The sequence below is a fragment of the Amblyomma americanum genome, chromosome 5, assembly GCF_052857255.1.
Source record: "Amblyomma americanum isolate KBUSLIRL-KWMA chromosome 5, ASM5285725v1, whole genome shotgun sequence".
NCBI lineage: Eukaryota > Metazoa > Arthropoda > Arachnida > Ixodida > Ixodidae > Amblyomma > Amblyomma americanum.
In genome coordinates, this window is record NC_135501.1 from 4188205 (window position 1) to 4200651 (window position 12447).

At 43.7% G+C, this 12447-nt stretch overlaps 1 protein-coding gene across 1 annotated transcript; it reads right to left on the bottom strand.

Annotated features, from left to right (window-relative positions):
- Positions 1-5042: 5042 nt before the first annotated feature.
- LOC144134556 (uncharacterized) lies at positions 5043-10322 on the bottom strand. The gene is made up of 5 exons (XM_077667459.1): positions 10141-10322; positions 8171-8224; positions 7815-7868; positions 7442-7510; positions 5043-5261 (listed from the first exon to the last, which is right to left on the bottom strand). The coding sequence occupies exons 1-5, from the start codon at positions 10279-10281 to the stop codon at positions 5163-5165; spliced, it is 417 nt and encodes a 138-aa protein (XP_077523585.1). The 5' UTR covers positions 10282-10322; the 3' UTR covers positions 5043-5162.
- Positions 10323-12447: the final 2125 nt, after the last annotated feature.

A 12447-nucleotide genomic window follows, 5' to 3' on the forward strand; every position in this document is an offset into this window, starting at 1 on the left:
TCGTCCAGACCGTGTCCTTGTAAGCATACCCGTTGCGTCTACATTCCCCTATGCATGACGGTCACAACTGGTGGCGACCGATATGCGTGGGCCGCGGTGTGCTCACCGAAGCGTGCAGTGCCAAGGAAGCCGCGCCGCATGCGATGGTATCCGTCAGCAAAGCGATACGCGAAGCAGTCTGAAGCGTACCATATGTTTACTGTACGCTGTGCGAGCGATATGTCAACTGCGTGCAAGTTTTCTCCGATATGGACCCAGTGGATCGACCGACCCGCGCTGCTGTCTCGATCGAGTGCTGTTGTGCGAGCGTAAGGACACATAGCCGGGTTTAGGAGGCGCAGTGTTAGGTTTAAAACATTTGCACTTAAGGGTGGTGAAGTGTAAGGCCATGCCTCTAAGATTGAGTGTACCTCGCAACTTACCGTTTACCGAGATGCCGAGTCGACCCTCGCGACCACCTCGCCGAGTTGCACTTTCTTGCATTCAGCTGATTAAACGGATTAATGAAGTCCAAAATTTGTATTTTATTGGACAATCAAAATATGAGCTTAAAAAAGGTTTGATACAGCATAACACTTATTACAAAACATAGCTTCCTACCTGAAGCAAGCAAAATCTTTTAACAAAAGTGATAACACATGGAAGGAGAACACACATAAAAAGGATTCAACAAAAAAGACCAGAAGAAGAAATGCACAACTGAATTAGATCACTTTGCAACCATGAACCATTCGAACAGAGAGAGTAAAACATATATAGGAAGGCAGTAAATGGGGGCTTTCAGACAGAAAAATATTTGTGGACTGATCTTGCCAAATTGTGTGAAAGCTTTCATTTCTCGGTAGTTGTTTCTGCATCACAAAGTTGATAAAATTTAAGCGATGCAAATGCAAAGTAATTGGAGCACTGCATGGAAGTGATTTGAAAAATTGGTAACAGTTGTCGCAGCTAGTGGAAAAAGTGAATCATTTTCCTCCCTTCTGCTTCATGTATTCCTTTCTGTAATATATGTAAAGAAAGAGAGCACCATGCTGACACTTTTTCTATTGTTGCATTGTTGTATTTGACTCTTATCTGCCTAGCCTGAAACAGTATAGAAATAGCATAATTTTCTGTCCAATTTTCTGTTCTGTTTGTTGTGTACTATGTGGTACTTTTGTGCACATGCTGTTTTATATTTATCAAAACCATGAGCCAACCAACATAGTCTGCACATAAGTCGGGCATTTTAGCTGTGCACAACTAAGGCATGATGACAGCTAAAGAATGTTTAATATAATGTACAAATTGCGGCTGGTAGAATGATAAGGTTGTCCTCTGTATGCATGAATGTACCAAGTGCATGTGGAAAAGTGTTTTCATCATTTAAGAACATGAATTTGTTGCAAAACTTATATGCTAGTGCTTACTCTGTTGCTGCGTGCAGTGGGATGATCACCCCCTTTTGACACTATTACATTGAAAGGCCAAAATCACCTTCAGTTGTGTTGAATATCTAGAACTAAAATTGTAAGTATGGTACACTAATTACTCTCTTGATTATTCTGGCTTCTATAGTATGAAAAACATGCACTCCATATTTTTTACAAAATACGAGATACTTCAGTCACCCTGTACCCTAAAGGACAGTAGTGCAGGCACGCAGTAAAGAAAGCTCTGGGAGACTGCTAACTGCAGCCCCTATTCTTGAACATCAGTGACCAATAGTACATGTCCATCTGTGAGTCTACAGCATATAGATTCATGAACAAGAACTAGCATTTGCGCTCTGGACATGTACTGATTTTACTTAGCTGACTTCTTTTTTAAAATGTGCGTATTGTTCATTTACCACAAAAGACGAAAATCTGATTTTAGGAAGCAGGTAATTTCTGGTTGATTCAGTAGCAATCAAGCTAAATCAAAACCCTGATTACTCCTGAAAAAACTGACAGTGACTGCCATCAAGTATGAGCCCAAGTCTGTGGTGTACATGACGCATTCACATTAAAAAGCTATTCTTTTCAATACTCAGTATGACAGGTTGTAATGTACTCTAAACTGTGAGCGGCCGTCTGAATAGAATTTTATTCTGACAAAGTCAGACATGAAAGTCTGTTACATGTAAGATTCTTATTCAGCTCATATTGCGGCAGCAAGCTGCAGTGTCAACATGAAGCATGGGACCCCTATGGGCTGGTTGCATTCATTCTCTACGGTAAATTAAGACATGTGCTGACGAAAACCAAGTCTGATTTTTGAATTCTCGCTGTCGCATCAGTCACTGCCCCTTGAATTGAGTTATTTTTTTAAACATCGGCCGGACCTAAGCAGTGTGCAGGCTCTCGGTTGCCTGCTTGCCAACATGAAACAAGCGCATGTTGATGTAATTTTCTTTAACACTTCTGACAAGGTGTATGTAATGATTGTAGAGTGGAGAGTTGTCGAACATGCGCTCATGAAGTTCATTGAAGAGCTCTCTACCGTGGAATGCGTAAAGAACCTCGTGGAGAAGATCATTCAGTAGTGTTCTTGATGCCAATTTGTTCAGGCGCACTGCCGTCCTGATCACCGCCTCCGGTTTTTGACAGATCTTCAGTACACTTTCTGATGGGTATTTCAGCCCTCCTCTGCTTTTCCTCTTAATTAGTAAGTAAATGTTTCCTCGTTCTGTTGTGAGTAGTGCACTTGTGCAGTGCTCACAAGTCACCTTTGCAGCCAATTTATGAGCTACATAACCTGCCATGTAAACCACAATTCGGCCTCCACATTCACTGATGTAGCCTGGAGCTATGATGTAGTCATGGTCTGCTGCTGTTACCTGAGACTGCTGAACAGCATCACTGTCTAGAAGTTGCCTCCTTGGAGCAGATATATTCAAGACCTGAGAAGAAATAACTGTTGCACTGCTGCATGACAATATGAAGATGCTGTCCAGGCTCAGACAGTTGCCTGTTGATACATCAGCCAGTTCACTTTGAACAATCACTTTTTTGAAGGCAGCACGAAACTGTTGTGTAGTAGGGTTGTCATTATGCCCGCCATGTGCTCGAATGAGGCCAAAAAACAGTTCCAAATGGTCCTGGCAAATTTTGTGGGCCGGAATGTACTTCAGCACTCGTTTTTCAGTGACAAGAAAATGAAAAAGACTAATCAGGCTTTGCATGCAGATGATAAAACCTGAAAAACCTGTCTTTCGGTTTGTTTCAATGATTCGTCTTCCATTTGCAGACTCCTTCAAGGAAGAGAGGTAATGGGTTGTGGTTTTGAATATGCCTTCGAAAGCTTCAATGTTCTTTTCATTTATAGGTTTCTTCAAACTTTTCTGATATGGGCTTCTAGAATTTAGGGCATCAAATGTCTCATTAATTTTCAACAAAAAATTCTCTGTTTCCTGTGTGCCAGAAAAACCTTCCAGGTCAAGTTCCCTGCACTCGGCTAGTGCTGTCGCAACAGGGGCAACTTCCATTGCCCATTAATAGCCACAGCCATTATAACGAATGCAGCCTTTGCTTGTGGCAGAGTCGCTGTCAATGCCACTGCCAAAGTCAACAAACCCTTCAAAGTTGCGTTTGTTCCACTGGATGTTTTGCCGAATAGCCATTTCATCAACCACGAGGCTGCAAACTGTTCGGTGCCCCTTGCTTGCTGTTTCAGCACACTTCATTTTTAGTGCATTGAAAGCTTCTGTTGAAAGTCCTGCCTGGCCATCAACAGTCTCATACCATTTTCGCAGAGTTCTGGGATGTGGGAGGCATGTGTCAAAAACTTTCCTGACATACTGATAGGCTCGTGGGGAATAGAAATTTAAAGTTAAGGCAAAAGTTCTCAGTTCAGGGGAGTACTGCTTTGGAGTGCCAATTCCACCATGCTTTCCGACTTTTCTTTCAAGTAGGTGTTTATTTACTTTACCCAGGCCATCTAAAACAGACACTTGCTCTGTCAGGAGGATATTCTCCGTAGTTAAAGCTGACAGAACAGATTTTAGTTCCGCATTTTTCTTTTGCAGTCTCCGCCTTGTTTGCTGCAGCCTTTTTATGCTTTTTCTTGACTTAGCATGCATTGCAGAAAACCATGCAGCCCTTGCTCTCAAGTAAGCTTTTTCGGGTGTGTCCTCCTATGAAGAGAGATAGAAAATGCAATGCATTATTAGAACAATGCACACCCAAGCCTTGCATACCACAGTTACAACAGTGTGCACATATAAAACACAAAGCACTATGAATGTTCCATTAAAAGAAGAATGAAGAAGCTCAGTTAATCTTCTCGTCCTACTTTTATCAAAGTGTTTCACCTCTGATGGAAATGCTCAGCATGCCATCACTCACAACGCACAGAAAATTCACTTGATCATCTTTTTCTCGCACATTGTACCATAGCAACAGATCATTTGCCCTATCACATATTTTACCAGCACCTCACCTCGCATCAAGCCGGTAATGCCTACAAGGGTAACCCTGTTTTTGTCCAGATGGAAAAGTACAAAAATTCACCTGTAACCTTATGATGAAAGAATGCAGTGATTTTCCTTCCAGGATTGGCATGATAACAGAGTCTTTGTTATTTCAGTCAGGATCACTTTCTTATATGGATTCCTCACACTTTCAGTAACAAAATTTGATTTCTCAGATGACTAATTCGCACCTGCTGTTTATTTTTTCTTTGTGAATTTTCGTAAGAATATTTACTTGGCAATGATGTTTCTCGACTTGCACCTGAGTGCCGTACCTACGCTGCTCTTTTTTGTTTTTGAAACAATTTTGTTCCGCTTTGAGTCCCCCCCCATCTCCCCCTATGTAATGCCCCTAGTGGACCCTTAGGGTACTTGAATAGATCAATAAATGAAGCTGTGACTCACCGATTCTCCTCTGGTAGATGGAGAGGTGTCCAAGAAGAAGATTCCATAATGTGCTCCTCAGCTTGATATGCAGGCCACTCACACACTTAAAAATTCATTGGTTTATTGATTCATCATTGCATACAATATACCATGCAGATCAGTTAGTAGATATTAGTAAAAATTGCCACGGCGAAATCAAGCTAAGTCCACACAGTCAGGGTGCCTGCACATGCTGTGTTAAAGATTATGCTAATAATGCATGCTGTGGATGGGCCACTCACGCTATCAAATACGCTCTTGGCATATGCACAAGCATTTGACATTCATGGTGTTGAATTCTGCTTCAGAAATAGGCACATTTGACAGGTCCATTTACCATTGCTGGCCTCCTTCTTCGTGGCGTCCCAACAGAGGCTGGGGCGGTTGGCAAAGTCGGAAGTTCCTGCATAAGATAAACTGTTTAGTAATGCAGCCCACCTTAGAATGCCTGTTGCCCTGTTCTCCTCCGCCATGCATCAAGGCATAAGAAGGAAAGCAGGACATGAGGCTAATCACAAAATTACTCGGCATGCCCACTACTGGGCCACGCAACAGCTTCAGTGCATATGTACTCAATGCCTTTCGATGTCACTGCAAAAGAAAAACGCTCGCACATTGTTAAACTCATATCACCTAGCATGTTAAGGTAATGTTATATGTCTACACATTTTATTTTTATTATACACTCTAAGTGTTGCAGAAATAAAGCAGGGTTAATAGCACAACTGTGTAGAAGCGTGAATACATACAGCTTTAAAAATTATTGCAATAAATTTTGTGTCATGCAATCTTCTTTTCTGAATGCCCACTGGAACTGACGTTAAAGAGGTTGGCATGTACCCATATAAGAACGAACGAATAAATGGCAGCGGAAAGTAAACGAAGACATCGAAGAAACACACAGACGAGGACGATGCTGCACTGACAACTGAACGTTTATTGGAAAGGCCGCATATTTATACTTAGAGACCAGCCAGTGCTTCGAATGATATCTTATCAATTCCTGCTTGCATCCCGGCACAGATATCTCACTTCTTTTTTCGATAGGCCAACCGATGGCGTGCTGACGCATTGCTCTCCGGATTCACGGATGGCCCAGGCTTCCAGGATTTCTCTTGTCAGCTTGTCTTTGCTCTTTTTCACTACCTGCACGTGGTGAAGGTCAGCAGGGCTTGTTTGTTTTTTGCAAGTTTCGCAATCTCTGCAGTGTATCGCAAGGTTGGTGCCAGACTTGCCTGCTATGGCTGTTGCGTGCTCTCTTGCTCTGTCGTTGACGCATCTCCCGGTTTGGCCTATGTAATGCTTCCCGCAGAATAGAGGGATACGATAAACGATGCCCTGAAAGCATTGAGAATACCTCGTTCTGTGTCCGATTTGGCAATCGGATTTGTTTTTCTGCCCATTCACTCGCGCGCACATGCTTTTCGCCTTGTTTGGCGCCGTGGGAATGATCTTGATGTTGTGCTTCTTCCCGATCTTTTTGAGATTGTGGGTCAGCCCATGAACGTAGGGAATAACGGAAAACTTCTTTCTTTGAGTCGATGCTTCAGGGGCACTTTCATTTTCCCTGCCAAGCTTCTTCGGCAGCACGAGGTCTTCTGCTATGCTGCAGAGCAACGCCAAAGGATATCAGGGAAAAGGAAAGTGCCCCTGAAGCATCGACTCAAAGAAAGAAGTTTTCCGTTATTCCCTACGTTCATGGGCTGACCCACAATCTCAAAAAGATCGGAAAGAAGCACAACATCAAGACTGGGCCATCCGTGAATCCGGAGAGCAATGCGTCAGCACGCCATCGGTTGGCCTATCGAAAAAAGAAGTGAGATATCTGTGCCGGGATGCAAGCAGGAATTGATAAGATATCATTCGAAGCACTGGCTGGTCTCTATGTATAAATATGCGGCCTTTCCAATAAACGTTCAGTTGTCAGTGCAGCATCGTCCTCGTCTGTGTGTTTCTTCGATGTCTTCGTTTACTTTCCGCTGCCATTTATTCGATCATGCACCAACTAGCTGAACAAACCACCTTATTAACCCATATAAGAAGTATTTCATGAAAAATTATACAAGGAACAACTGAAAAAGAAGAAAACATGACAGTACAAATTGTTCATGTAGCACGCATGCCAGTTTGCACCGAATACTTTCTACATAGCTGTCAATGACCTTGTCCAAAATCAGTAAAACCAGTTTGGAATAACGTGAGAAAATTTTGTAGAAAAGATATCACTGACCTGGTGGAGTATGTCTTGCGTAGCCAAATTTTTCTTGATACTGACAGATCATTTGTAGTGGAACTCTGACGAGATGACTATATTGATTTGTGTAACGAACATAAGCAATGAAGGCACATTAAAGAATATTGTGGCAGTTACTAATGTGCTTATGTGGTTCCACAAAAAGGTACCATCCTATATGAAGGATCTTTGCAGAACCTACTGCACTCTGCTACTGTCTCCGGTAAGCACGGGGCCTGACAAACAACTGCAGGTTCTACTGCACTTTACATTGCAGAATTGCAACGACATCCTACCTCATGCAGTGAATAAACCTGGATGGAAACCACACAGGACGATATGAAACTTACTGGTGTAAGTTGAAAGGCTTGAGATGGCCCTGGCTGAATGTCCAGCATTGTGGCCACATCCATAGATGCCTGTAAAAAAATTTTGTTCACGAGAAATGTGTGTGTACCGAGACATAACAAGCGTTCAGTTTTAAGTACCTAGTGAAAAGTGGAGAAGCATCACACTACTAGACCGTTTTGAGTTATATCTGAAGGAATAAAGATATGACTGGTGTGCTGAGGTGGCTTGGTCAAAACTTCCTCTGAGCCTGCACCAGGAAGCTTTCTTTTACATAAAAATTCGCCCGTTTCGTGACTCGTGCTGCGAGATAAACTCACCGACACTGTCAATCTTCTAGCAGTTGCTGTCACAAAATGGTATATCGTAAAATACCTGTTGTGATGGGCCTGGTAAAGTTTCCTGGCTTTCAGTGACATCCATAGGTGCCTGTGAAAAAAAAATTATTCTTGAGAAATATGCTTCTACCAAAGCATAAGATGTATTCAGTTCTAAGCAACTACTGAAAAATAGAAAAGCATCACACTGCTAGGCTGTGTTTTCAGTTCTGTCAAAAGGATTATAAAAAATGACTAATGTGTTGAGGCGATTCAGAGAAAACTTCCTCTGAGCAAGTGCCAGGATGCATTCTGTTACAGAAATCTTTTTTTGGTCGCTCGTGCTGCGACATAAACGCAGACACTGTTGTTCTTCGAACTGATGCAGTCACAAAATGACATATTGTAAAATACCTGTTGTGATGGGCCTGCCAACGTCTCCTGGCTTTCAGCGACATCCATAGGTGCCTGTAAAAAAAATTTATTCTGGAGGAATGTCATCATCGTCATCATCAGCCTGACTACGCCCACTGAAGGGTGAACGCCTCTCCCATGTCTCCAATTAACCCTGTCCTTTGCCAGCTGCGGCCACCGCATTCCCGCAAACTCCTTAATCTCACCCGCCCACCTAACTTCCTGCCACCCCCTGCTACGCTTGCCTTCTCTTGGAATCCACTCTGTTACCCTTAAGGACCAGCCGTTATCTTGCCTTTGCATTACGTGCCCTGCCCAAGCCCACTTCTTCCTCTTGATTTCAACTAGGATGTCATTAACCCACGTTTGTTCCCTCATCCACTCTGCCTATATACTTCTGGTTTCTTAACGTTACACCTGTCATTTTCCTATCCATAGCTCACTGTGTTGTCCTTAACTTAAGCTGAACCCTCTTTATTAGCCTCCACATTTCTGCCCCATAGATGAGTACCGGTAAGATACAGCTGTCGTAGACGTTTCTCTTGAGGGATAATGGTAAACTGCCATTCATGATCTGGGAGAACCTGCCATATGCGCTCCACCCATTCTTATTCTTCTAGTTATTTCCCTTTCATGATCTGTATTAGCGGTCACTACCTGCCCTAAGTAGGCATATTCTCTTACTACTTCCAGCACCTCGCTACCAATTGCGAACTGCTGTTTCTACTTTGGTTTTCTGCATATTATTTTTTAGCCCCACCATTCTGCTCTGCCTGTCTAACTCATTGATCATGCTTTGCAGTTCTTGTCCTGAGTGGCTTAGCAAGGCAATGTCATCAGCGAATCGCAAATTACTCAGGTATTCTCCATTAACTCTTATCCCCAAATGTTCCCATTTCAGGCCGCGGAATACCTCCTGTAAACAGGCAGTGAATAGCATTGGCGAGATCGTGTCTCCCTGCCTGACACCCTTCCTTATTGGAATTTTATTGCTGACTATATGGAGGACTATGGTAGGCGTGCAATCATTATAAATATCTTCCAATATTTTCACATAACACTCTTCCACACGCTGATTCTGCAGTGCCTGCATGACAGTTGAGGTTTCCACTGAGTTAAATGCTTTCTCGTAATCAATGAAGGCCATATTTAGGGGTCGGTTATAATCTGTGCATTCCTCTATCACTCACTGATAGCGCGAACATGATCTATTGTTGAGTATCTTTTACGAAAGCCTGCCTAATTATTTGGTTGATTAAAGCCTAATGTTGTCCTGACTATTAGCGATTACCTTAGCAAATACTTAGTAGGCAATGAACAGTAAGCTGATCGGTCTGTAATTCTTCAAGTCCTTGACGTCTCCTTTATAAAGATAATGTTAGCCTTCTTCCAAGCTCCTGGTACTCTCGAGGTCACAAGGCATTGCATATATAGGATGGCTAGTTCTACTAGCACAATCTCCCCTCCCTCCTTCAACAAATCTGCTGTTACCTGATCCTCACCAGCTGCTTTCCCGCTTTTCATTCCTACTAAGGCTTCCGTTACTTCCTCTTCTCTTACTGCTACGGGATGTCTCATTGCTGTGCGCTTCGGCTTCTCTTATTAACGTTCTGATTGCATTGGCTATTGCATAGATTTGTGTCTCTTTGGCTATTTGATATCTTATCCATATTGCTAATGATATTGCCCTCTTTGTCTGTTAACGCATACATCATGTACCAAGCATACAAGGTGTTCAGCTTTAAGCAGCTAGTGAAAGATGGAGGTGGAGCATCACACTTTAAGACTGTTTTGAGGGCTGTCTGAAGGGTTAAGAAATATGATGACTAGTCTGTCATGAGATTCGGATAAATCTTCTGGTGAGCCCGTGCAAGGAAGCAGTGTTTGTAGCTCCTACTCCAACATATACACAGCCACTGTGATGCTTTGAATAGCTGTAGTAGTCACAAAATAGCGCTGTTTGAAAATACCTGTTGCAGTGGAGACGCTGGAGATGTGTGACTTTGTGTTAGTGCTTGCTGGGCGCCATGCTGAGCAGTGGCAGCAACAGCTGTGCCATCGCCTGGCTGCTGTGAAAGGGGTTCCTGCTGTAAATGAATAATGAGGTGCATCACATGCTCGCAGTGGAACGCCAGCCTTAGCTAAAAAGATGCATGTAATTCAACGGACAGATGTACCAATCTGAGACTGTCAATATGGAACACAGCCAGTGGGCGAGAGTGCACCCATTTCTTAAGAAAGCATCAGCAGAGAAATATGCATTGTTAGTACCGCAGGTATACCATATTTTTGAGAAGGGAGAGTGGGATGTCTCTCCTCAGGCTCACCCAGCTATACCCCATGAAGTGTGTATGGTATGTGTATGAGGAATTATATATGCAGAACTGCCGTATCTGTATAATAAGGGAGCTAATTATACTCATTGGCATCCACCCAAGCGCAGCTATGCGGCTGAAGGAAAGCTATAAATTGTTTCCACAGAAACTTCGCAAAAGAAAACGGGATTCCCCTAAACATTTGGCCAAGCTTTCTGCCTGTGTTTTGTCTTTTTTTCTTTGTCTCATGCTTCCCTTTTTCTATATGTGTATGACATTTACCGTATTTACTCGCGTAATTTGCGCCCGCACATAGATTGTGCACCCCAAAAAGTTTCAAACTTTTAACCCGATAAAAAAAAATCTACTCGCACAATATTGCGCACTATGCTGAGCCAGACCATCAGCATGTACGCGGGTGCGAACTGTGCCGTTTACCCGGCTTGCTCGCGCTGGCGGTCGCTGTCCCGGACGAACAGTTGCGCGCGCGCCCGAATCCAAAACTCTACCATACCGTTTGCTATACGGTTTGCCGCTAGTCAGTCGGGCCACAGGCAAGGGTCCCGTTTTATTGCCCGTTATCTCCTCCCACGGCTGACTTCGCGATTGAATCTTTGCGCGTTTATTGATTTGAGCTAAGCACGTGCCGTAATGACATGCCACCCCGCGGGGAGCTATAGCGTGGGGAAGGGGGGGGGGTCGGGGGACGTGTCAACCTTGTTGCCATGAGGCGAGGGGTGCCAACCTTTTTTTTAGGACGTGTTCGGATAACTCGCTTGCGCGTAAATTGCGCACCCTCTTTTTGGAGCCCTAATTAAAGAAAAAACGTGCGCAAATCACGCGAGCAAATACGTACGGTGCTCTATGCCTTATGGAACTTCTTTGTGATTTCCTTTGTAAACGAACTATAGTTTTAAGGAATTACAGTGCTCTCTCAGTGACACTTCCCAGGTGCTATGGCCGAGATGACAACAAAAAATGCACCGCCTACTGCTAGGCGCAAACATTTGCACACTACAAGTAATAATTAAATAGAAATGATGCCCCAAGGAAAACTGTGGTGTGCTCGATGCTCTCTTTTTTTATTTTCTTCTAACGATGGAGTGCGTAAGCTAATAAATAAATAAATTATCATGTACAGTAAGCAGAATTTCACCAGAGCCATATATAAACCGCAGCCAGCTTAGGAGTATAATGACACAATTACTTTTTATCAGTGCGGGAGTACTGTAGCCGCGCTACTCGATCATAACGTCTAGCTAAAGCCATTTATTCACAAATCGTTCTATTTCTTGCACGAACACCTAAAACATCATATTGAACGCATGCTTATGCAGTCAAGTTATAATAAAGCACCTTCTCAATAAGAGCATTTCTTTCCAATCTCTTGAGAATGTATAGAAGGTGGTTCCTCACCTGAAGGGGCACGGCATCCGCACGTATACGAACTACGAGCGGCGACATCCGATCGAAGTGCTCGGGCAGAAAATGTTTTGAACATACGCAGGTCCATTTTGCTGGCTCCCAGTCTCTTTGGCCTGGTCTAACGGCCTCAGTCCACTGCCTCCTTCGCTCTGGATCTTTCGGAAACCTGTTTGGGAAACCTGTTTGAAAACAATACTATTCACTGCACTCGGACAAAGAGCCACAAATTAGGCCGGGGCGGTACGAATACCACGTTCACGCCGTGTCGTGCGTTATGTTCTGCGAGCTTGCATTTTACTCATTACGCAGTCAATTAAATACGAAAACGAAATGCAGTATACTTACGTGTGGAAAGTGACGCCCGGTTCTTGTCCTGGCGTGTGCGACCGACACCCAGGAACGCAGCAGCTGGGCATCGCAGCGTCTTTGTTGTCAATGGGAGCAGAAGTCTCACTTTCCGCCGTGTCTGACAGCTGCCGACAGCCTGGCGCGGCGCGGAATCGTCTGCTCGCGCCGCTCGCGTTGATCGTCGCGGCG